At 38.8% G+C, this 26,071-nt stretch overlaps 2 protein-coding genes across 2 annotated transcripts in view; one reads left to right on the top strand and one right to left on the bottom strand.

The window, feature by feature from the left end:
- Positions 1-20,273, bottom strand: part of ECM2 (extracellular matrix protein 2) — a 41,707-nt gene extending 21,434 nt beyond the window's left edge. The window contains exons 1-3 of the mRNA XM_003260488.2: positions 20,091-20,273; positions 5,895-6,213; positions 1,018-1,206 (exon numbers count right to left, since the gene is read on the bottom strand). Coding sequence (XP_003260536.1) covers positions 1,018-1,206; positions 5,895-6,186 — 481 coding nt within the window. The 5' untranslated portion in view covers positions 6,187-6,213; positions 20,091-20,273. The remainder of the gene's footprint in view (positions 1-1,017; positions 1,207-5,894; positions 6,214-20,090) is intronic.
- Positions 1-26,071, top strand: part of CENPP (centromere protein P) — a 295,669-nt gene that overhangs the window by 199,880 nt on the left and 69,718 nt on the right. The window lies entirely within an intron of this gene.

Here is a 26,071-nt window from a genome sequence, read left to right as displayed (position 1 = left end):
CAAGAATACTCCAAGTCTTCTGAAAAAATTTCTTGAGAATTTGTGACTCTTACTTTGTAAACCTTGTATTTATTTCACTCCAAGGAATCCATTTCATTGAACACTTTTTTCCTAACTCTTTTTAAACATTAGTGAAATATTTGGTAGTATATAGCAAAATACAATTTCTAAATAGTCAAAAGTTTTTCCTGGCAAGGAGACTTTTGTGGACACCTACCCTGTGATCATCTGTGTGTATGGGAGCAATCTACCTTGGTTATAGACAAGTCCCTATCCCTTCCCAGCCAATTATTTAACAAGTATTTATTTGCTTATTTTCATAAGGTGTTGGTTAGGCTTTTCTCAGAGGAGACTGGGCCTCCCTCCCAAGGGTTCTTCATTCAGTCAGGTATAAGCCTCATTGGAGAAGGGGTCCATGAGCAGCCAACAAAACCCGCGCTGTGATCTCCTGCACACAGAAGTGCCACATGAGAAAATCATGCTTCAGGCTACACTTCTGCATTTTCCTGGGATTATCCGAGCAGTGATGTGGGTTCCTGTGCTGCCTTTGAGTGGTTGGGTATGGCCAGAGGGTTGGGGCTTTGTTCTCTTTAGATGCAAATCACTCTTCCTTTGTTTACCCTGGCTTCAAGGTGATAAAGCCACGTTTGCGTTGGATTAAGTGGGATAATGCACATATAGACCAAAGCAGAGCCCTTAACTCAATAAGAATTCAGGATCTGTTAGTTGTAGAAATTCTGTTACCAGATCTCTAAAGCTGAGAGTCAAATGTGGAATGTAATCTCATCCAAGTTTACTGAATCTGATAGAGCTAGAACTACAAAGCCACAGTCTATTATTTATATCCCCTACCATACAGTTTTCCAGATATTTTCTATGTTAATCAGCATTTTGCCAATATTTTAAGTACTCAGATGACTAATGTATTGCAATTTTAATCTAAAATTAGTAACAACAAAAAAATGGAAGTTAAAGATTAATCACACACTGATATTTTGCTTAACTAAATCTCTGTACCAGTAGCTGAGCAGACCGGGCAGCATTCCCCTTCAGGTATAACTGTTTGGGGGCACCTCTGGGGATGGCACATGGTTTTATCACAAAGCACTCTTCCGTCTGAGCAGAGGCAGGTAGTGCAGGGCTCAGGCGACCACACAGCTTTGTTGTACATGGTTATGCCCTTTACCAAACAGTGTCCCTTCTTTCCTAGAAAAAAACAAAAGCACAAATTTAAATTTCTTATGTGATTATCAGCAACTGTGAATGGAAGTAAACACAATGTGAAGTCAAACTGCTCTAACCACACAAGAATAGAATTCTATGTGCATTCATGTATAGGGTAAAAAATGTCGTATAGACATAAGAAATGCTGAAATGCTTTTCACAAGCTCTTCTCTCAGCCCTTTCACGTAGGCTCTAAGAGTGAACTCCTCATGGTAACTTGGGGCCGAACTGTGCTTCCATTTTGTATCCATCAGGATAGATTAAATTATACAACATCAACAAACAATCCCCAAATCTCAATTATTTTTCATTTATACTTTGTGTTTAATGTGGGGACACAGGGGCTCAGCTCATCATATTCACTCAGGATTCATCTATAAGCAGGCTGTCCTGATCACTGCGGTAGTGAGAATGTGAGGTTACAAATCACACATGAGCTCTAAAAGTGTCTAATTATACTGACCAAAGCAAATTGTATGGCCACACCAGACTTCCCAAGCCGCCAGCCAATCCAGTTCCATCATGTGACCAGAGAGCTAAGCTAGCACTAATGATGAGCTCACAGCCCACCCTTGATGTGCATATGGGAACAGGTGAAACCAGACAGCATGCTTCCATGATGCTTCTCAATGAGACACTGAGCTATCTCTTTTATGGTTTATTATGCTATTGAAATATGATTCACATACTGTAATATTCACCCTTTTAAAGTGTATAATACTGTCTGGGCACGGTGGCTTATGCCTGTAATCCCAGCACTTTGGGAGGCTGAGGTAACTTGAGACCAAGAGTTTGAGACCAGCCTGGGCAACATGGTGAAACCCCATCTCCTCTAAAAATACAAAAATTAGCCGAGTGTGGTGGCACATGGCTGAAGTCCCAGCTACTCAGAAAGCTGAGGCATGAGAATCGCTTGAACCCAGGAGGTGGAGGTTGCAGTGAGCCAAGATCGTTCCACTGCACTCCAGCCTGGGCGACAGAGCAAGACTGTCTCTAAATAAATAAATAAATAAACAAAGTGCACGATGCAGTGCATATATTCATTTCCCTACATACAAGATTGTAGATATGTGGATAAGTGTATCAGCTAAGCAGGCCATTAGAAAGCTGAGGAGAATATTAGAGGGGATGTTTTTCTTCCAACCCTGGTGTCATTCCAGATAACTTTCCTCCATCTGAGCCACTGCCCCAAGTTCCACCCCCAAATGAGCCTCTCACATTAGTCCCCTCCTTTCCCTGACCACTAACTCAGCCCAATTCAGGCCCTACCCATCTCTCATTTGGATACTTGCAATAGGCTAATCCCACCTACCCAATTCCTCCTCTGAACAAAAATACACAGATGAGTTTCTTCCAGGTTATCAAAAGCACTACACCCTATGAAGATTTCCATGGCCTTTTTTTTGCAGAAATGGAAAAGCTGATCCTTAAATTCATGTGGAACTATGGGGGATCCCAAATAACCAAAGCAATCTTGAGAAAAAAGAACAAAGTTGGAGATCTCACACTTCCAGATTTCAAAAAGCTCACTATAAAGATTCGATAATCAGCTTTTGGCAGTGTGATAGTAATATAAGGATAGACGTATAGGCCAATGGGACATTGAAAGTCAGACATACATCTATGAACAATTGATCTTCAAGAAGGGCGTCAAGACCATTCAGTGGAGGAAAGAACAATCTTCAACAACTGGTGCTGGGACAACACCAGTAAGAGAATGAAGCTGAATTCCTAACTTTCACCAAATACAAACATTAGCTCAGAATGGATCAAAGACCTAATATATCTTATATTTAGACCTTTGCTCTAAATATAAGAGCTAAGGCTACAACACTCTTAGAAAAATCCATAGGGGAAAATCTTTATGACCTTATATTTGGCAGTGGATTCTTAGATATGACACCTAAAGAAAAAGATTAATTAGACTTTATCAAAATTAAAAATTTGGTGCATCAAAGGACATTGTTAAGAAAGTGAAAGGATGGTGTACACAATGGGAGAGAATATGTGAAATTATATATCTGATAAGGTCCTGATATCCAGAATATTCATAAAGAACTCTTACAACTCAACTACAGAAAGGCAATGCAATTAAAAAATGGGCAAAACTTGCCCAATACAGTGGCTCTCGCCTGTAATTCCAGCACTTTGGGAGGCCAAGGAGGGAAGATTTCTTGGGGCCAGGAATTTGAGACCGGCCTGGACAACATAATGGGATGCTGTCTCTACAAAAAGAGTTAAAAAGTTAGCCAGTGTGATGGTGCATTCTTGTAGTCCCAGCTACTTGGGAGGCTGAGGCAGAGCATCACTGAAGCCCAGAAGTTCAAGACTGCAGTGAGCTATGATTGTACCACTGTATTCCAGCCTGGGCAGCAGAGCAAGACCCCATCTCTTAAAAGAAGAAAGAAATAGGCATAGGGGTTGAATAGATATTTCTCCAAGGAAGATATGCAGATAGACAACATGCACATAAAAATATGCTTAACATCATTAGTTGTTAGGGAAATGCAAATCAAAAGCACAATGAGATACTACTTCATACAAGAACAGCTATAATTAAAAATAAATAACAATTGTTGGCAGGAATGTAGAGAAACTAGAGTCCTCTTCCATTGCTGGTGGGTATATAACAGCATAGCCACTTTGGAAAACATTTGGCAGTTCATCAATAAATTAAATATAGAATTACCAAATGGCCCAACAGTTCCCCTCCTAAGTATATACCCAAAAGAATTGAAAACAGGTGTTGAAAGAAAACTTATATTAATGTTCATAGCTGTGTTATTCATGATAGCCAAAAGCTGGAAATAGCCCAGATGTTCATCAACTGGTAAACAATATGGATAAACAAATATGGTATAGCTGTACAATGGAATATTATTCAGCCATAAAAAGGAATGAAGTTCTGATACAGGCTAATCACAGATGAACTTTAAAAACATTATATTAAGTAAAGATGTCAGATACACAAGGCCACATATTATGTGATTCCATTTACATGAAACTTCCAGAATAGGCAAATTCATAGAGACAGAGAGAACAGATTAGTGGTTGCCAAGGGCTGGGAGTGGGGAGAAATGAGGAGTTTAGTTACAGAGTTTCCTTTTGGTGGGACGAAAATGTGCAGAAACAAGATAGTGGTGATGGTTGCACAATATTGTGAATGTACTAAATGCTATTGAATTGTACACTTTAAAATGGATGAAATGGTAAATTTTGTGTTATGTGTGAGGATACAATTAAAAAGTACTGTAAGATCACTGGAAAATATTTTCGGACAATTTGGAAATAGTATATATCTTCTGTATTTTTATGCATACCACCATTTAGTACATATAAAAACATTTTTTTAAACAAGTTTGCGATCACATTATGAATACTTCTTTTTCGGCCTTTTCGTTTTCCATTATTATAGCTTAGCTATCTTTCCACTTTAAAAAAATTGACCTCATCATTCTTTAGCAGTTATGAGTACATTATTATTACAATTTTTTTAAGTTGATTTCTCTTCCTTTCTTTTCCCAATCATGTTGTAAGTGTGGCCTAAATTGCCTATTTTCAGGATAATTGTATATTATTTCTGTTAAATTCATGGAAATAATTAATGAAGAAGCATTTGGCTGTATTGAGACAATATATGAAATACTGGCCACAGAACATTATATGGTGATATTTTCTGTTATTCTTTTGAAAGTTTTATTTAATGGTAATATGTCTATAATATACTTTTTCCTTCCAAATTTGGAAAAATGTAAACCATTTAATACTAGTTTTTAAAAATGCCTAATTGAAATCTTTGGCAGAATTTTTAGTCTTTTAAATCTTTAAAAAGTCAGTGGTTTAACCTATATAAAATGAATTCAGTGGCTTTAATTCTATTTGTGGTTGAAAATTTTTGGTTGAAAATATGTAATAGCCATATGTTCACAGAATCATCTGAATAATTTATTTCTGTATTCTAGATGATCTATTGTTATAAATGGAAAGGTAGTTTATAAATGTTTATGTATATTATCTATGTTAGGATTACAACTATTTAAAATATATGCATAGTAAACATACTGGAAAGAAACCACAATAACTATGATTTTGTAAATATAGTGGTAGGATAAGTAATTTTTGTCTAATAATTATAAATATGTTCCTTAAGTTGTTTTTGGGTTTTTTGGGTTTTTTTTGTTTTGTTTTGTTTTTAATCTCGAGATGGAGTCTTGCTCTGTCGCCCAGGCTGGAGTGCAGTGGCGTGATCTCTGCTCACTGCAACCTCCACCTCCCAGGTTCGAGCAATTCTCGTGCCTCAGCCTCCCGAGTAGCTGGGATCACAGGCACATGCCACCATACCCGGCTAATATTTTGTATTTTTAGTAGAGACGGGGTTTTTTCAACATGTTGGCCAGGCTGGTCGTAAACTCCTGACCGCATGATCTGCCCACCTCGGCCTCCCAAAGTGCTGGGATTACAGGTGTGAGCCACCGCACATGGCCCTATTTTTTAAATTATTTTAAAATGTATGTTTGTAGATTAAACCAAAAAGTAATATAATAATCTGGGTTTTTCTTTAGAAAATTATCTTCATGGAGATGTTCTCCCTCTCTCCCTTTCTCCTCTTTCCCCATACCATCTCTCACCCTCCTCCCTCTTTCTGTCTCTCTTTCATAGTGTTCTCTTACCTGGTAACACATTATAACTTGATTCTACTCCAGGAAAACTTGAAAAGGATTCAAACTTTTCCTCCATGCTATAATCAAAGTTAACAATAGGGAATCTTGCTACTGGTGTAAAAACTGTTGTTTGTGGAATTCCAAGCTGTCTGTTTGATCTGTGCTTGTGTGAGGTTGAACTTTTCCTCAACCTTCTGTGGTAGATCTTCCTCCTTTGCTTCCTAGGAATTTCTTCATTTTGTCCAAAGTCAGTTTGAAAAATGATAAGCAGAAAAAAACAAAACAAAACTGCAATCTTCATGTTTGATTTTTTTCCACCAGCCAATTTCTAGAATGAAACAATATTTCAAAGTTAGTGGTGACTAAATTTTTACCTCTGAAAATTGGGTTATATATTTGCTTGTATGCCTCAGTAGGCAAGTCTTTGAGAAATTACACTTATGATATATGGACTGTATGCTATAGTATTATTGCCAAATCATAATTTGGAATTCTTCTATCAGAATCAAAAAACTTTTTTTTTTTTTTTTTTTTAAATAGAGACGGGGTCTTGCTCCATCGCCCAGGCTGGAGTGCAGTGGTTCAGTCATGACTCACTGCAGCCTTGAACTCCTGGGCTCAAGCAGTCCTCTTGCATTGGCCTCCCAAAGTGCTGGGGTTACAGCATGAGTCACCATTCCTGGCCAGAACTTTTTTGTATCTTACCTTTATCTTTAGACCAGGAATTAGAAACCTTTTTCTATAAAGGGCCAGATAGTAAATATTTGAGGCATCATAGGCTACACCTTCTCTGTCATAACTATTCAGCTCTGTCATTGTAGCATGAAAGCAGCCACAGACAATATGTTGGGGACCAGCCTCAACACCACCCATAGGGTACCCAAAGCCCAGTGGCGACAAAGGAAGAGAAGAGACAGGTTAAGAGTTCATAAAGATGGGAGCCGGGGGGCCAGTTGCAAAATGGAGGCTGCACAAGGCCCAGAGTTCTGGTCTCCACATGATTTATTGAGTACAATCACGTAGATCTAAGAAGCAGATGTTTAGGGCGAAACAGTGAAAGGGAGGCAGTATGTCATAGGCGTAATCTATAGCAATATCGGTTTAAATGAATCTCCTTTGTGCTTAAACAGCATATCTTTAACTTATTGGAGAGTAGCTAGTAGGAGCGGGCTTAACTAGGAGCCTGTACGTCTGTCCACATTTCAATGTTTCAGAGGAGTGTCTTTCTCCTTGAGCACAGTGTTTATAGATAAGAGAGCAGGTTGCACTCAGAGCATGGGAACATAATGGCGATAAGAAGGCTTTCCTCCTCAGAGGCCTCTTGTGGCTTTCCACAACTTATTGTCCCATATTTTTATGGCCAGTTTATGCAGGCACTCCATAAGCCTTTTTCCCAACAACAATATGTAAACAAATGAGCATGGATATGTTCCAGGGAAACTCTCATTACCAGTAAAGGTGGTGGATCAGACATGGCCCCCTCTCTGGGCCCTACTGTTCTGCAGGTTTTCAAAGATTACTTGGGAGATTTCTCTCCACCTGTTTGCTAAGACTTTCTGTGACTGATGTAATCCACAACCCATTTTCCCAGCCGTTTTCTGTTTTGTGCTTTTATTCTCTAGCTTTATAATTGTCTGGGGGGAAGGGCGTGATGGTACCATATAAAAATAACAGTCAATAGCATCAGTTATAAGGAGGTAAGAGTCAGGAAGAGTAACTCTTTAATTAGCTGGTCTCAGGGTTTTTTTTTTGTTTTGTTTTGTTTTTGTTTTTGTTTTTGAGATGGAGTCTCGCTCTGTCGCCCAGGCTGGAGTGCAGTGGCGCAGTCTTGGCTCACTGCAAGCTCCGCCTCCCGGGTTCCCGCCATTCTCCTGCCTCAGCCTCTCCGCGTAGCTGGGACTACAGGCGCCCGCCATCACGTCCGGCTAATTTTTTGTATTTTTAGTAGAGACGGGGTTTCACCGTGGTCTCGATCTCCTGACCTCGTGATCCGCCCGCCTCGGCCTCCCAAAGTGCTGGGATTACAGGCGTGAGCCACCACGCCCGGCCTTGGTCTCAGGGTTAATATAGGGCTTGCACATGGTAAAGCTGAAAAACATTTAAGAAATGAATATTTAGGCACTCTTGGTACAGTAGTAGCATTATGGTCAGACAGACTGGCGCAATCCCTGTGAAGTCTGGTGGCCAGGGACAAGAGAAACCTCCACCAAGGTGTTGCAGCAGCTGTCATCAAAGGATTCACTCAGCCAATCCCTCTCAGCCTAAAGTTAGTCCTACAAAGGAAGGTTGGCAGTTTTGACTGCCTCTCAGAATTCTACAGCTGAGAAACACATACACACACACACACACACCCCCCTATACCCCTTGCTGCTTTCCTCCTGCTCCCTCCTCAGGTCCACTCACTGTCAGTGTTCCCTGAGATGAAAAGCCTTCTTTACACAGCCAGTATGGAGGAGAAACTAAAACCCCAGGGATCATAAGAACCCAGATCACAACAGATTTGCCACTGTTATCTTTTTAATGGGAATTTAAAGTATTTGGTGATTCTAGAAGGTTTAAGTAACTAACTTGCTCAGTGATGAAATTTATTTCAATTCTCACAGGCATACCTTGGTCTACTTCACCAACCAGAACAAATCTGTGATAGGAAGGAATGGTAAAACATTCAAGGTGATGTTACATACAGAGATTAATACCCTAAACTGCAAAGGAGAGACATTGAAAGATTAAGGGATAAGAAGTGGCCATAGACTGCTAACCCAGTCATCTTGTTGGAACCTTAGAAAATACCTGAGAGGCCAGGCACTGTGGCTCATGCCTGTAATCCCAGCCCTATAGGAGGCCAAAACCAAGGTGGGAGGATTGCTTGAGGCCAGGAGTTTAAGACCAGAGTAAGGAACAAAGCAAGACCTTGTCTCAACTAAAACATAAAACATTAGCTGGGCATGGTGGTGCATGTCTGTAGTCTTAGCTACTCAGGAGGCTGAGGCAGGAGGCTCACTTGAGCCCAGAAGTTCAAGGTTGCAGTGAGCAATGATTGCAGTACTGTACTCCAGCCTGGGTAACAGAGTGAGACTCTGTCTCAAACAAACAAACAAAAAAAACCTGAGAGACCCTGCAAGCATTTGACTCAATCTTTCTGTCTGACCATTTGACCAAAGAAAGTACAGTCATGCACCACATAATGACTTTTTTGTCAGTGACAGATTGCATATACCATGATGGTCCCCTAAGATTATAATGGAGCTGAAAATCTCTTATTGCCTAGAGATGTCACAGCATCATAGCATAACGCATTACTCACATGTTTGTGGTGATGCTGTTATAAACAAACCTACTGCACTGCTAGTCGTATAAAAATACAGCACAGGCTGGGCACGGTGGCTCAAGCCTATAATCCCAGCACTTTGGGAGGCCAAGGTGGGTGGATCACCTGAGGTCAGGAGTTTGAGACCAGCCTGCCCAACATGGTGAAACCCTGTCTCTACTGAAAATATAAAATTAGCTGGGTGTAGTGGTGCACGCCTGTAATCCCAGCAACTCGGGGGACTGAGACAGAAGAATCGCTTAAACCCGGGAGGCAGAGGTTGCACTGAGTAGATAGGACTACAGGCATGCACCACCATGCCCGGAGTGCAGAGATTCCGTCTCCAAAAACAAAAAAAAAAAGCACATACAATTATGTACAGTACATAATACTTTAATATACAACTATATTACTGGTTTACATATTTACTATAGTTTTTATCATTGTTTTAGAGTACATGCCTTCTACCTATTTTAAAAAAAAGCGTTAACTGTGCAATAGCCTGAGGTGGTTCCTTCAGGAGGTATTTCAGAAGAAGGCATTCTTATCATGAGTGTTATTACCCATGAAGACCTTCCAGTGGGACATGATGTGGAGGTGGAAGACAGTAATATTGATGATTCAGACCCGATGCAGGCCTAGACTAATGCATGTTTGTCTCAGTTTTTAACAAAAATGTTTGAAAAGTTATAAAAATAGAAAAAAGGTTATAAAATTATGCTATAAAGAAAGAAAATATTTTTGTACAACTGTACAATGTATTTGTGTTTTAAGCCAAGTGTTATTAAAAAGAATTTTTTTAAATTCTTGAAACAAATGAAGATGAAAACACAGCACACCAAAACCTATGGGATACCAGCACTTTGGGAGGCCGAGGCGGCCGGATCACGAGGTCAGGAGATCGAGACCATCCTGGCTAACACGGTGAAACCCCGTCTCTACTAAAAATACAAAAAATTAGCCGGGCGAGGTGGTGGGCGCCTGTAGTCCCAGCTACGCAGGAGGCTGAGGCAGGAGAATGGCGTGAACCCCAGGGGACGGAGCCTGCAGTGAGCCGAGATCGCGCCACTGCACTCCAGCCTGGGTGAAAGAGCGAGACTCCTTCTCAAAAAAAAAAAAAAAAAAAAAAAAAAAAAAAAAAAAAAAAAAAAACCTATGGGATACAGCAAAAGCAGTACTAAGAGGGAAGTTTACAGCAATAAACACCTACATCAACAAGTAGAAACTAACTTCATATAAACAACCTAATAATGCATTGTAAAGAACTAGAAAAGCAAGAGCAAACCAAACCCAAAATTAGTGGAAAAAAAGAAATGATAAAGATCAGAACAGAAACCAAAAAAACTATAGAAAAGATGAATGAAATGAAAAGTTTTCTGAAACGATTAAAAAAATCAAGAAGCCTTTAAACAAAGAAAAAAAAGAGAGGAATGCTATTACAGAAGAGTCAAAGTTTTTTTTAAAAATAAAAAGCATATAAAGTTAAATTATAATAAGCTAAGGCTAATTTATTATTGAAGAAATAAAACTTTTTTATAAATTTAGTAGAGTCTTAGTGTACAGTGTTTATAAAATCTACAGTAGTGTATAGTAATGTCCTAGGCCTTCATACTCACTCACTGACTCACCAGAGTGACTTCCAGTCCTCCAAGTGCCATTCATGGTAAGTACCCTATATAGTGTACCATTTTTTTAATTCTTTTAGACCATATTCTTACCATACCTTTCCTATATTTAGATATGTTTATTTTTTATTTATTTAGAGACAGGGTCTGGCTCTGCCACCCAGGCTGGAGTGCAGTGGCACCATCGCAGCTCACTGCAACCTCCACTTCCTGGGCTCAAGCCAGTCTCACACCTCAGCCTCCTGAGTAGCTGGAACTACAGGCGCATGCCACCATGCCCAGCTGATTTTTAAATTTTTTTGTAGAGACAGGATTTCACTATGTTGCCCAAGCAGGTCTCAAACTCCTGAGCTCAAGTGATTCACCCACCTCAGCCTCACAAAGTGCTAGGATTACAGGCATGAGCCCCCACACCTGGCTTTAGATATGTTTAGATACACAAATACCATTCTGTTCCAGTTGCCTACAGTTTTCAGTAGTTATGGGCTGTACAGGTTTGTAGCCTAGGAGCAATAGGCTCTACCATATAGCCTAGGCGTATAGTAGGTTGTCCCATCTAGGTTCGTGTAAGTACACTTTATGATGTACGACAACAAAATCATCTAACATCACATTTCTCAGAATGTATCCTTGTCGCTAAGTGACATATGACTGTAATTTGTTGATATCCAGATTCTTAGAAATCTGCTTCAAAACCTAAAACAAGCTATGGGAAATTCCAAGGGTATCTAAACTGAAAACCATGAGCATGAGCTCAGGGTAATGCATGCCTTCCTCAAGCCACAGTGTCTACCACCCAAATGTTTAGGAAATGCAGGGTGATCAGTGCTAAGTCTTGGCAAATATTGTGATTGTTTCTTAGTAGAAACCTGTAATGGTAGTAGCAAACATGGCTGCCATCCTGGGTCCTTGGCCTAGGTACAAATGTCACTAACTGACCTATTTTTGACATTCTGCATACAGTATATCACCTGAAGGCCAAGAAAATGAGCATGGTTTTGTGGAGATCACCTTCCCTGTATTGCCATAACAACATTCCTACTAGTTTGACAACTAGTAACCAGAGTGGCTCCATGAAGTGGAATGATACTCTAGGAAGCGACCATCATGTAACTTCAGACTTTTGGAGAGTCTGTGAAGTTACATCATGGTTGCTTCCTAGAGAATCATTCAGCCATTACACCAGTATTATGACAAAACTTACCAAATCTGACTCCCAGCCAACATGGAGTAATAGGGACCACGTATACCTTCCCACCTAAAACAACTTAAAAATAGAACAATATATATGAAGCATTTTCCAAACATTAAACAAAGAGCAGTCCAGGCCAGTGATCCCTGAAAGGGGATGCAAATCAAATGCCCGGAGAGACCTGTGATTGACCTGCTTACTCCCTTCAGGGAGTTGCAGGGAGGGGAACACAGGCAGAGTCCAGCAGTCTCCATGAGTTGAAAAGATACAGCTGGAAATCTGAGGACACCAAAGAGACTAGTGTTCCTAGGGCAGAGTACAGAGAGGTGAGAGCTAACCCAGAGAAACCCTTCCAGAGATGTGAAGTCTTCCACTGAGTACTGGATAGCACATGTACGTAAGTAAACTATTAATACTTGAGACTGGGAAAATAACCTAAAGGACAAAGGGGGGAAAAAAAAAAACAGGTCTCTGGAGCTTAAAAAAGACCAGGAAGAGTTTGTGTTCCACCAGTCAGAGTGGAAAACCTTACAATTCACAGGGCATCTGGTAGAGTACTCAGAAGAGCATTAGCTCAGTAGAGGAAAATAATTAGCCCTAGGCTAAAGGCTGCTGTGATCCCATTTAATAAAGCTTAAAAGCAAGCCTTTCTGAAAGAATTAAACGGTGTACAATAACTTGACAGTGTCTCAGAGAACCCAACAAATGTTTTAGGATCCAATGTAAATTTACCAGGTACATAAACAGGAAAAGTTGACCCATAATGGGAAAAATCAGTTTATTGAAACCAATTCAGAGATGACAGTGCTGATATACTAATTAAGTAGGTGTTTAAAGATCATTATACCTATATTCTATATGTTCAAGAAGTTAGAGGAAAGATTAACCATGTAATGTAGAAACATAGAAGATATTTTTTAAAAACCCAAAGCAAACTTTTAAAGATGAAAACTACAATGTGAGAGAAAAATACGTGACAAGGGATGAATAGCAGATTAGACATTACCAAAAATAATTGGTGAACTTGTTTTCAAAAACTGCAAAAAGAAATAGACAAATCCACAATTATCTTCCAAAATTTCAACACTTCAATCCCAAATATTAGTTTCAAAAATAGCAGACAGATTACAAATTAAAATGAGATGCCTCTACATACCTATTAAATGTCTAAAACCCAAAACACTGACAACACCCAGTGCTGGTGAGTGTGTGGAGCAACTGTAAGTCTCATTCAGTGCTGGTGGGAATGCAAAATGGTACAGCCACTTTGGAAGACACTTTGGCAGTTCTTATAAAACTTAACATACTCTTGCCATACAACCCAGCAATCGTGCCCCTTGGTATTTACCCAAATAAGATGAAAATCTGTGTCCACACAAAAACCTGCACACAGATATGTATAGCAGCTTTATTCATAATTGCCAAAACTTAGAAGCAACCAACATGTTCTTCAATAGGTGAATGGAAAAAAAACTATGGTATATTCAGACAATGGAATATTATTCAACACCAAAAAGAAATGAGCCATCAAGCCATGAAAAAACATGGAGGAACCTTAAATGCATATAATATATAACTAAATGAAATAAGCCAACCTGAGATGGCATATGTATGATTTCAACTCTATGACATTCTAGAAAGGGCAAAACTATGCAAGCTGTAAAAGAATAGTGGATTTGGGGTGGGGAGGGATGAATAGGTGGAACACAGAGGATTCTTAGGGCAGTGAAACTCTTCTGATACAGTATAGTCAGCCCTTTATATTACAGGTCCTGCATCTGTGGATTCAACCAACCATGAGCGAAAAATGTAGTTTGGCCTATGTAGCATTTGTGCTGAACATATGCAGACTTTTTTATTCTTGTCATTGTCCCCTAAATGATACAGTATAACAACTACTTACATAGCCTATACAGTGTATTAGGTGTAAGTAATCTAGAGATTATTTAAAGTATACAGGAGGATATGTGTGTATTATATGCAAATACTACACCGTTTTATATAAGGAACTTGAGCAGCCCCAGATTTTGGTGTCCTTGAGGGATCCTGGAACCAGTCCCCCAAGGATACCAAGGGACGACAGTACTATAAAGGTGGGTACATGTCATTAAAAATTTGTCAAAACCCAAGAATACAGAGTAACAAGAGTGAACCCTAATGTAAACTATGGACATTGGGTGATAATGATATGTCAGCATAGATTTATCCATGGTGTGAGATTTTTTTTTTTTTTTTTGAGACGGAGTCTCGCTGTGTCACCCAAGTACCCAGGCTGGAGTGCAGTGGCGCGATCTCGGCTCACTGCAAGCTCCACCTCCCGGAGTCACGCCATTCTCCTGCCTCAGCCTCTCCGAGTAGCTGGGACTACAGGCGCCCGCCACCACGCCCGGCTAATTTTTTGTATTTTTAGTAGAGACAGGGTTTCACCGTGGTCTCGATCTCCTGACCTCGTGATCCACCTGCCTTGGCCTCCCAAAGTGCTGGGATTACAAGCGTGAGCCACCGCACCCGGCCATGGTGTGAGATTTTGATAGTGGGGGAAAAACACATATGAGAACTCTGTACTTTCCACTCAGTTTGCTCTGAATCTAAAACTGCTCTGAAAAAAGTCTGTTAAAAAAATTAGTAGTCATTTTATGCCAATAAAAAGTAATTAATATTTTTTAATTAGTAGACAGAGAATATCAATAAGGATTTTAAAGACTTTAATACTATTAACCTATTTGTCCAAATTGTCCTAATAATTTGCCTTGTTTGTCCTAATGATTGTAGATATGTACAAATTTAGTCGTTATATCTTTCTGGTGCATTTATCATTAGGTAGATACTTTCAGTGTCTCTGGGAGTGCTTTTGCTGTAAGATCTACTTTGTCTAATATTAATGTAGCTGCATTTTTTTTTCTTTTTTGACTTTTTAGATTCAGGAGGGTTGTATGCAGGTTTGTTAACTGAGTATATTGTGTGGTACTGAAGTTTGGGATATGAATGATCCCATCACCCAGGTACTGAGCATAGTACCCAACAGTTTTTCAATCCTTGTTCTTCTCCCTGCCTTCCTCCCGTGTCTATTGTTGCCATCTTTATTTCCATGAGTACCCAATGTTTAGCTCCTACTTATAAGGGAGAACATGTGGTCTTTGGTTTTCTGCTCTTGCATGTAGTTGCTTTCTTTTGGTTAATGTCTGCCTTTCTATATTTTTATATTTTCAGTATACTTCATATTAGTGGCATATTGTGGAGTTTTTTAATGCAGTTTAACAAATTTTGTCTTTAAATTGGAACATTTAGGCTGTTTATATTTAATGTAAAATTTAATATATTTGAGTTGAAATATACTTTCTTTTTGCTTTTTATTTGTCCTACATGTTCTATGTTCCTTTTTCTGTTTTCTTTCTTTTTAATTGGTTGCTTGGTTTTTATGATTTTATGATTTCATTAGTAATTATACACTTTTTACCATTCTCTTCTTTGTAGAGATTACCACATACATCCTTGACTTATCAAAGTCTTAATATAAATTAGTACCTTTACCTCTTCCTGGACAATACAAGAACCAGGATGAACTTCAACTCCATTTACCCTATCCCAGTATATATTCTGTTTCAGTTCTGTGTTTTAATTATATATGTATTTTTAAACCCTCAAAAGATTATTTTTATTTTGTCAAAGTTTATTTAAATCAGATTTTTCATCCTCATCACTATTAACGTTTTGCGCCAGATAATTCTTTTTTTGTGGGGAGATGCCCTGTATATTATAGGCTATTTATCAGCAATCCATGGCCTCTACTCACTAGATGCCATTAGTACCTTCCTCCTAGTTGTGACAACCAAAAATGTTTCCAGGCATTACCAAATGTAACCTGCCCCTCAGTTGAGAACCACTTGTTTAGATTTACCTAAACATTTATCATTTTATTTTCCTTCGTTCCTTCCTATATCTCCATTCTTCTATTAGGATTATTTTCTTCTTGACTGAAGAACACCTTCTAGTAATTCCTTTTGTGCAGATGTGTTGATCAGTTCTTTTTGTTTACCTGAAAGGATGTATTTGTTAGATATACATTCTGGGGTTGACAAGTGTTTTCTTTCAGCGTTTTGAAGATACAGTTGATTTTTTCCCCCCACACTTTCATTTGCTTCCTAGCTTCCAGTATTTTATTGTTGCCTTCTTCCCACCTACTTTTTCTTTTTTTATTTAATTTTAATTTTAATTTTTTTTTTTTTTTTTTGAGATGAGGTCTCACTATGTTGCCTGGGCTGGCCTTGAACTCCCTAGGCTAAAGCGATCCACCTGGCTCAACCTTTCAAGTGGCTGGGACTACAGGCGTGAACTACCACACCCGGCTCAAAGATACAATTTCTATGTCTTCTTTTTTCCATTGTTTGTTTTGAGAAATCATCTCTCAATCTAATTTTTTCGTCTTTAAAAGTAATTTTTTTTCTCTCGCTGTTTTTAAGATGTTCTCATTGTCTTTGGTTTTCAGCTGTTTCACTCTGTGTACCAAGATATAATTTTCTTGTTTTTATCCTATTTGGCACTTCTTGAATTTGTGGCCTGATGTTGTTCATCACATTTGGAAACTTCTCAGCCCTTAACTATACAAATAGTACATTCTCTTTTCCCTTTTTTCATTCTTTCTGTAACTACAGGTACTTGCATATTGGCTTTCTCATTGTGTCTTTAATGTCACTTTCCCCTCATTTGTATTTTTTGTTTGTCTATCACTTCAATGATTCATCCTGGTTATTTTCTGAACTGATCTTCCAGTTCATTGATACTCTCTTCATCTGTGATTTATCTGCTATTAAATCTATCCATTGACTTCCTTGTTCTTTTATTGTATTTTCTAGTTTTCAAGTTTTCAGTATGTTCTTTTTGTTTCCAATTCTTTGTTAAAAATTTTAATCTCATCTTTTATTTTTTTAAACATATTAAAAATATTTGTTTTAAAGTCTGTGTCTGAAGACTAGGTTTTCTGGATCCTCTATGTGTCTATTTTGGTTGTCTCTTATTTCTTTAGGTTTTTAGCCATGTTTTGTCTCTTCATATACCTGATGACCTTTGATGGAGTGCCAGATATTGTATATGAAAATACTTGAGGATTTGCGTCTGTTTCAGGCATAAGGTTAAGTACCTTATGAATAGAATATTGAGTGATTTGAAGCTGGGCTTCACCATATCCAATTAATAATTATGCTTTGGGCTGGGTGCGGTGGCTCACGTCTGTAATCACAGCACTTTGGGAGGCCAAGGTGGGCAGATCACAAGGTCAGGAGTTCGAGAACAGCCTGGCCAATATAGTGAAACCCCGTCTCTATTAAAAATACAAAAAAAATTAGCTGGGTGTGGTGGCATGCGCCTGTAGTCCCAGATACTCAGGAGGCTGAAGCAGGAGAATCACTTGAACCCGGGAGGTGGAGGTTGCAGTGAGCCGAGATCACACCACTGCACTCCAGCCTGGGCGATAGAGCGAGACTCTGTCTCAAAAATATATATATATATATGCTTTGGGTCCACTTCACTTCTCCTACCACCCCCCACTGCTTGCTTGCCTCCATTTTGTTTGTTTGTTTGTTTCTCTCTGTCTTCCTGAGGCTGTTTTAAAGCTCTACTAATCTTCTCAACCACCTCTTCTGGAATCCAGATGCTTCTAGAAGAAAAACTGTTCTAAACCTCTCTGGGTTTCAGTCCTATCCCAAATATTGGCCCTGTTGTTTTTCTCACCCTTTCTAGTTATTCTCAGCAGGTCTAATGATCTGACTTGCCTTGTCTGCCATTATCAGAAGGAGAAGCTCCCTCAGATTCCTTTTATTTCTTGCAGAAATATATCCTCTTTTTCTCAGAGAATGTTGTAAGTTGTAAAATTTTGTGCTCTTATTAAAGATCTGAAAATATTGTTGTTTAATTGGAAACAGAATTACGGTTTCAAAATCATTCTAATCATTTTTCTTTAATACCTTATAGATATTTGTCCATTATTTCTTATATTTAGTGTTGCTGATGAGAAATTTGACTTGAATCTGATTCTCATCTCTTTGTAAGAAATTTTTTTTTCTTTCTATAGAAATTTTTTTCAAATTTTCAACATATCTTTGATATTTGGAAGTTTTACCTTGGTAAAAGAATGGAATGTACCTTGGTATAGGTTGTTATTGCTGTTTAATGTATCCTTCTTGGGATCTTTTAAACTAAAAACTTTTCTTTCCTATACAAGCTCTCTTCACTCTGTTTTCTCCCATGACTGTTCAAGGGTACATTTTCCCTCTTTAAATTCATTTCCATCTTCTGTTTGTCTGTGAAGGACTCCTCAGAGTGTCTGTCCCACCAGGAGCTCCCCTTTTTATTTCCTAGTGTAGCTGTATATTTGTGTATTTATTGGTTTTTAATATATCTTGTATTATTTCAAGGGATTTGGTGAGAGGGGAAGAGGGCACAAGGTCAGCTCAGTTTTCCCTCTTGAATCTCAGTACTTCTTTTTATAACTTCATCTGCCAGAATCATCTTCCTCTAGTCAGGTTTCACTTAGTTCATAGTCTGACTTGCCACATCACCTTTGTTCAACAAATGTCAGTCTCTAAAGTATCTTCATGCCAGCATACAAAGCTTTCTTCAGTATATATATACATTAATTGCCACAGTCATTTGAAAACCATTACTGTAGGTCATTGAAATGACCTATATTTCATAGGTCATTTCAACAACCTTTTTAACAACCTTTTGCAATCTACTTTAGTTTTAGAAAAATTAGCATGCAGCATGTAAAGAAGGACCAAATCCATTAGCTGATTGGCACCTGAAATCATAAAAGTCAATTCAGAGAGCAAAGTAGTATGTTGGAAAGGAATAACAACAACAGCAGGGGAAAGCAATATGAAAACCTGAACTGAGAGACAAAGTGAAACTAGAATTTGCTGAGTGGCAGGGCAAGTGGACTCCGATGGATATCATAAGTGCTCTGCAATGCATGAAATGTATACATTGAAATTTTCTTGCTTTAACAATTGTATGTGCAGACCCTCCATCCTGTTGTGAGGGATCAAGGCCTAGACCTCGAGGCTCTAGAGTTAAACTCTCATGAGGGTCTCAGGCATCCTGCTGTCCTGAGCCTCCTGAAAGCACTCACTTATGGGGGCATTGCCTGATTGAGTGCTTAGGAGTGAATGTGCCAGCTGTGGCCAGGCTGAGCACACCCCCTCTCCCAGGATCCTCATTCTGGAAACTACCTCTCTTTCTTTTTTTCCCCCAAATTGACTCACTTTTACTTACCCAGAAATCTAAATATATAGGCACAGAAATAAATTTACAGAGCTATTTTAATTTTGACAAAATCAGTATCTAAACAGTCTCACTACAGTGTTTAAATACATTTTAGGAAATGGTCTCTCAATACTAATTTTACTATTAATGCTTAGGCCTTCATTATTTTCATTGATATGATATACAGAATTTTGCTTTGCACTTAATATTTGCTTTCATAAACAACTTTGTAACTGAGTGTTTGCCTCCTAGAGGTAAATTTTCTGGGATTCCAATCATAGTATCATTTTTATCAAGTAATTTTTTTCCTTCTAGCACTTACTGTGTTTATCCCAACATTAAATATTATATAAACCTTAATTAACTTATTTTTCTTCATTTAAAATTTCTCACCAGTTGTCTTAAGTAAACTTTAAAAATATTAATTTAGAATTTTAAAATTCTACATGAAGTCATGAGATGTCTATTATCTCTTTTCACTTCATTCAACAGATTTAAAATGAAAAATATTTTGAATTATTTATATTCTTTTAGGACTTAAAAATTAAGAATAATATTTTCAAACCAATTTATACTTCTATTGAACACATAATTCCACCTAAACATATAAAAATAATTTAATACTAAGTATACAAGGTCTGAAATACTTGGGAAGTACATCGTGAAAAAAACAAACAGAATAATGCATACTTTGAACTTTAAAAATCTATTAGTAACGAGCTAAGTTACTCAAGAGTTAAACATATTTGCGAAATAAAATACCCAAATATTAAAACCATTCCACATGCTAAGTAGAAACTTAAATTTTAAAACTTTTTTACCTGGATATCTAAACTAAGTAGGCTTTGCTTGGTGTCATTTAAGTCTCCAGCTGAAAATGAAACAAAATCAGAGCTTTCTTTAAAAACAAAGAAAGGACAGAAGGGAATGTTGAAAAGTATTTGCTGAACTTCTTAGTAAAATCTAAAATAACTGCCTCCCTTGGGGATAAATGCCTTTCAGTTCTTTGTGCAGAAAATCAGCCAAGAAAGTAACCAGGGAAAATGGTTACCAAGGGAAATATTTTTTTTAATCATAAGAAAAGTAGAAAACAGCAGTGGGTGTGGGGGAAGAGCATTTTGTTTGTAGGCTGAAAAGGCAGAGTTGGAAACATAAAAATGAGCTTTATTAAGAAATCTGTGGTTTTCATAGACTATTCGCATTAAAAATGTTAAAGTTTATACTAGCCAGCATGATGTCACTTGAGCTTTATCAGATTATAGGGATGGTATTCTCATCAGCTAAAGGCTGTGTATATCTGGAATCTATTTTAAATTGGATTAATAATATTTAACTCATCTGCCCGCCCACCTCGATCTCACACACAATATTAACAAAACAACAACAACAAAAAAAATGGTTACGTATTAATGTCAGTGGAAATTATGTAACTTCTAACCATGAAATAATAGAAAATGTGAAAGGGAGCTGTGTGGCTCCTAATTACCTGTTATGCTGGCAAATTAGTTGTGTACTTTGGCCTCAGTTTCTTTATCTGCAAATGAGAAGTTAGAGACAGATAAGGATTCCAAGCACAACCCTGCTGTTTATGAGGGACCTTGAGTAAGTTACTTAAGGTTTTTGACCAAAGTTTACTCTTCTGTAAAACCAGGGTGATACCTTTCAAATTTTTCTGAAAATAAAAGAAATAACATAAATGAAGGTCCTAACTCAGTGCCTGTCCTAGACTAGGTAATTTTGGAACTATTTTTTAAATTCTTTTTTTTTTTTTTTTTGAGATGGAGTTTTTGCTCTGTTGCCCAGGCTAGAGTGCAATGTCGTGATCTCGGTTCACTGAAACCTCCGCCTCCTAGGTTCAAGGGATTCTCCTGCCTCAGCTTCCCGAGTTGGTGGGATTAAAGGTACCCGCCACCACGCCAGATTAATTTTTGCATTTTTTTTTAGTAGAGATGGGGTTTCACCATGTTGGCCAGGCTGGTCTCGAACTCTTGACCTCATGTGATCCATCCACCTCGGCCTCCCAAAGTGCTGGGATTACAGGCATGAGCCACTGCACCCAGCCTTAAATTCTTATATCGTTATTTCAGGGGTCTAAATCATTTGGCAAATAGGAGCTAAATATTTGTTTAAATGATGTGGTTAGACTGAATCAGGATTTGTAAAATGACCTAGATAGACTGAATCAAGATAAGGGACTAAATACATAAGCCACTCAACTTCCTAAAAATAAGGAAAATGATATTTATTTTTAAAAATGTAAAACTGGCTGAGTGCAGTGGCTCACACCGGTAATCCCAGCACTTTGGGAGGCTGAGACAGGTGGATCACCTGAGGTTAGGAGTTTGAGATCAGCCTGGCCAACATGTGAAACCCCGTCTCTACTAACAGTACAAAAATTAGCCGAGCATGGTGGCACATGCCTGTAGTCCCAGCTACTCAGGAGGCTGAGGTAGGAGAATCACTTGAACCCAGGAGGCGGAGGTTGCAGTGAGCCAAGATTGCGCCATTGCACTCCAGCCTGGGCGACAGAGCGAGACTACATCTCAAAAAAAAAAAAAAGAAAAGAAAAGAAAAGAAAAAGATGAGTATAAATGAGCAAATACCATTAAACAGGCAGTTCATAGAAGAGGAAATGTCAGTGGTCAATAAAACAGAAGAAGAAGATTTCTCAACCTCAGTAACAATCAAGAAAAGTAAATTAAAACAGGAAGGTTATTTTTTCACTACCATAGTGAGATGTTGCTGACAAAACTTTGGGGGTAGAAAAATTACCCAAATAATGTCAATGCTCAATCAAGCTTGAAGACCACTGCTAATCAAAAATCATGGCCTGATTTGAAATACGTACATTGTTTTTTGGGGGAAAAAAATGTTGATGATATGCTGTGTTGGCCAGTGTGTAGGGAAAACAGAAACTCTCCTCTTCCTTGAGGACAGCTGAATAGTCGCTGTACTGTCTGTCCTAGCATTTCACCTCTAGGAAACCATTGTAGAAACACCTCTTTCTGTACAAAAGTGTGCCTTCAAGGAAGTACTCTGAAGTACTGTAACCATGGATTAAAAAAAAAAGTTAACCCGGTTGTGTATAGATAGAGAACAATGTAGGCTTACCATAAAGCTATTTGGAGAAACAGAAGTAACTCCATTAATACCACCATGCATAGTTGTCCAAGCTATACCAGGAATAAAGAGATTTTCAAAACTGTACATGTATTATGATCTTACCTTCTTTTGATGTATGTAATTTAGCATTTTACTAGAGAACAAATTGGAAGGAACAAACAACAAAATATTAACAGTAATTATAGGGAGACTTTTACTATGTTCTTTTATATTTTTGTCATGTTTTGAGCTTTGTATAATCAGAAAAGGATAACTTTTAAAAAGAATACAAACAATCAAAAAAAGAAGTAACTCTTAAAGTAACAGCACTGAGGAATACCAGTAATTACCATGATGAAATTGAGAAAGTTGCAGAAAACCAAATTTTATAATTTCTGAGGTTCCTGCTCTAAAATTTTATGGTTTAATGGACTGTTACATGAGTCCTTTTGCAAAAACTATTTTAACCACACTAGTATATGGAAAATGCTGGTATTATGGTTTCTCCTACCCCCTTTATTATTGCAGACATGATTATGTCCCAAAACGTGGTTCTGACAACACTCTGCAGGAATGTGGTATTGGTCACCAAACAACATGAGCAGAGTGAGCATTACCCGTGCCACAGGGCCATCTGCCTATGAAGATTTAGACTCTAGGACATTTATTTCAGGTGATATTTGTAAGTAAAATCACCTTTTCAGTATTTTCCCTGATGGTCTAGAGTACCAATAAATTGAGGTTTTTTTTAAGGACGAATTGTCTACCATATGACAACGTTGTAGATATTAATACCCAAATAAAGGTAAATTTTGGAAATTTTAAGTAGGGCCATACTCAGAAATTAGTTTTACCTTGTTCAGCCCAAATAAGGAGGCTTAAAGCTGTGCCTACAACCCCTGCCCACGCACCGAATAATAGGTACAATGTTCCAGTATCTTTATGGTTAGTTGAGAATAGTCAACCGTTGGCAAACATAAGTGGAGTAGGGCAAGGTAAAATGGCTGAGTAAAGCATTAGACTGTAAATCTAAGGACAGAAGCTAAACCTCTTTTTACCAGCCCTGAGGTGACTTTCATGTTGAATTGCAAATTCAAAGAAGCAGCCTCATGCCAGCCTTCTCCTGCCACTGCCTGTGGGAGAAGTAGATTGAAGCCAGTTGATTAGGGTATTTAGCTGTTAACTAAATTTTTATGGGTTTGAGTCCCATTTATCTAGTAAGGGCTCAGCTTAATTAAAGTGATTGATTTGCATTCAGTTGATGCAGAGTAGAGTTTTACAGTCCTTGAGTTTGCAGAAATTAAGTATAGCCTGCTTACTAAGGGCTTTGAAGGCTCTTGGTCTTGTTTAACCTAAATTTCTAGAAGATAAGCAGGGTTAGTGGGGAGACTGGTAGGAGGAAGATGGAGAGGATGCTAAGTGAGGGGAGGAGTAGTATGGACTTTGTTCTAGGACTGACCCCTTGGCCCATAGTTCAAATGCCTTTTAAGCTATACTAAAGTGTGACAGTTGCTTCATTTACTTTAGCTGAACTTACTTTCCCAATGGAATATTACATTTAAGTGGAGTAGTGATATATAAGTATCCCACAACTCATTCAACCATTCCCCTATTGATGGACATTTGGGTTGTTTCCCCTTTCCCCCCTCAAATAGAATGGGCTTTTTGAGTTTGGGTATGCATTTCCAGGTTGCTTTCCAAAAAGGTTGTAGTAAATAATGTATACTTTCACCAGAAATATATAAAATGCCCATTTCCCTGCCACTTTATTTTTTAGTTTTCACATTTTTGAATGGGTAATACATATAAGTGGCATAAATTTTTAAAGTGCACAGTTAAAATTTCAGTTTTCTATATCCAGTACTGATAGATTGATACCAACCTTCCCATTGAAGTAAGGAAGAACTGAGATCAGACGGGCGCGGTGCCTCATGCCTGTAATCCCTGTACTTTGGGAGGCCGAAGCTGGCGGATCATTAGGTCAGGAGATTGAGACCATTCTGGCTAACATGGTGAAACCCTGTCTCTACTAAAAATACAAAAAACTTAGGCAAGGTGGCATGCGCCAGTAGTCCCAGCTACTTGGGAGGCTGAGGCAGGAGAATCCCTTGAACCCAGGAGGCAAAGGTTGCAGTGAGCTGAGATCGTGCCACTGCACTCCAGCCTGGGTGACAGAGTGAGACTCTGTCTCAAAAAAAAAAAAAGAAATGAGATCAAATATAAAAACATCTTAAAATCATCAACGAAGGCTGGGGGCAGTGGCTCATGCCTGTAATCCCAGCACTCTGGGAGGCCGAGGCGGGCGGATCACAAGGTCAGGAGTCCAAGACCAGCCTCGCCAACATAGTGAAACCCCGTCTCTACTAAAAATACAAAAATTAGCCGGACATGGTGGCACGCACCTGTAGTCGCAGCTACTCGGGAGGCTGAGGCAGGAGAATCACTTGAACCTGGGAGGCGGAGGTTGTGGGGACCGAGATCACACCACTGCACTCTAGCCTGGAAAACAGAGCAAGACTCTGTCTCAAAAAGAAAAAAAAATCATCAATGAAGTGAGAACATAATGAGGAATCACTGGGCCTAGATCAGGAGATAACTGTGAGCAGGCTTTTGCCTTGCAAGTGTTTGCTAAAAATGTTAAAGAGCAAAAATATCAATAAAGTAAAAAACAAATATGAAGGAGAAAAGATTTAGAAAGCCAAAAGTTGGGGATTTTTTCTTTTTTAAAAAATTTATTGGCTGGGGGTGGTGGCTCATGCCTGTAATCCCAGCACTTTGGGAGGCCGAGGTGGGTGGATCACAAGGTCAGGAGTTCGAGACCAGCCTGGCCAACATGGCGAAACCCCGTCTCTACTAAAAAAACAAAATTAGACAGGTGTGGTGGCGGGTGCCTATAGTCCCAGCTACTCAGAAGGCTGAGGCAGGACAATCACTTGAACCCAGGAGGCGGAGATTGCAGTGAGCCAAGATTGCGCCACTGCACGCCAGCCTGGGTGACAGAGCGAGACTCCATCTCAAAATAAAATAAAATAAAAATTATCAGCCCAAATACTTACCATTTATTCCTCCTGTCTAACTAAAACATTATACCCTTTGACTGATATCTCCCCATTTCCCCGTCACTAGCCTCTGGTAACCACTATTCTACTGCAACCTCCACCGCCACCCCCCTCCCCCCTCACCCACACCCCCATTCCCCCCACCCCCCTGGTTCAAGCGATTCCCCTGCCTCAGCCTCCCGAGTAGCTGGGATTACAGGCGCCTGCCACTGTGCCTGGCTAATTTGAGTTAGATTTTTTTTTAAGATTCCATATATAAGTGAGATCATGCAGTATTTGTCTTTCTGTGCCTTGCTTATTTCACTTAGCATAATGTCCTCCAGGTTCATCCATGTCATACATAACAGAATTTGCTTCCTTTCATATATACATTTTCTTTATTCATTCGCTGATGGACACTTAGGTTGATTTCATATCCTGGCTCGGGTGAATAATGCTGCAGTAAACATGGGAGTTCAGTTGTCTCTTCAACATACTGATTTTATTTCCTTTTTTGTTTTTTTTGAGATGGAGTCTTGCTCTGTCACCCAGGCTAGAGTGCAGTGGTGCAATCTTGGCTCACTGCAACCTCTGCCTCCCAAGTTCAAGTGATTCTCCTGTCTCAGCCTCATGAGTAGCTGGGATTGCAAGCGTCTGCCACC

Source organism: Nomascus leucogenys, chromosome 1a (genome assembly GCF_006542625.1).
Source record: "Nomascus leucogenys isolate Asia chromosome 1a, Asia_NLE_v1, whole genome shotgun sequence".
Taxonomy (NCBI): Eukaryota; Metazoa; Chordata; class Mammalia; order Primates; family Hylobatidae; genus Nomascus; species Nomascus leucogenys.
The sequence above is the reverse complement of the archived record's forward strand: the minus strand, read 5'-3'. Positions and strand labels throughout refer to the sequence as shown.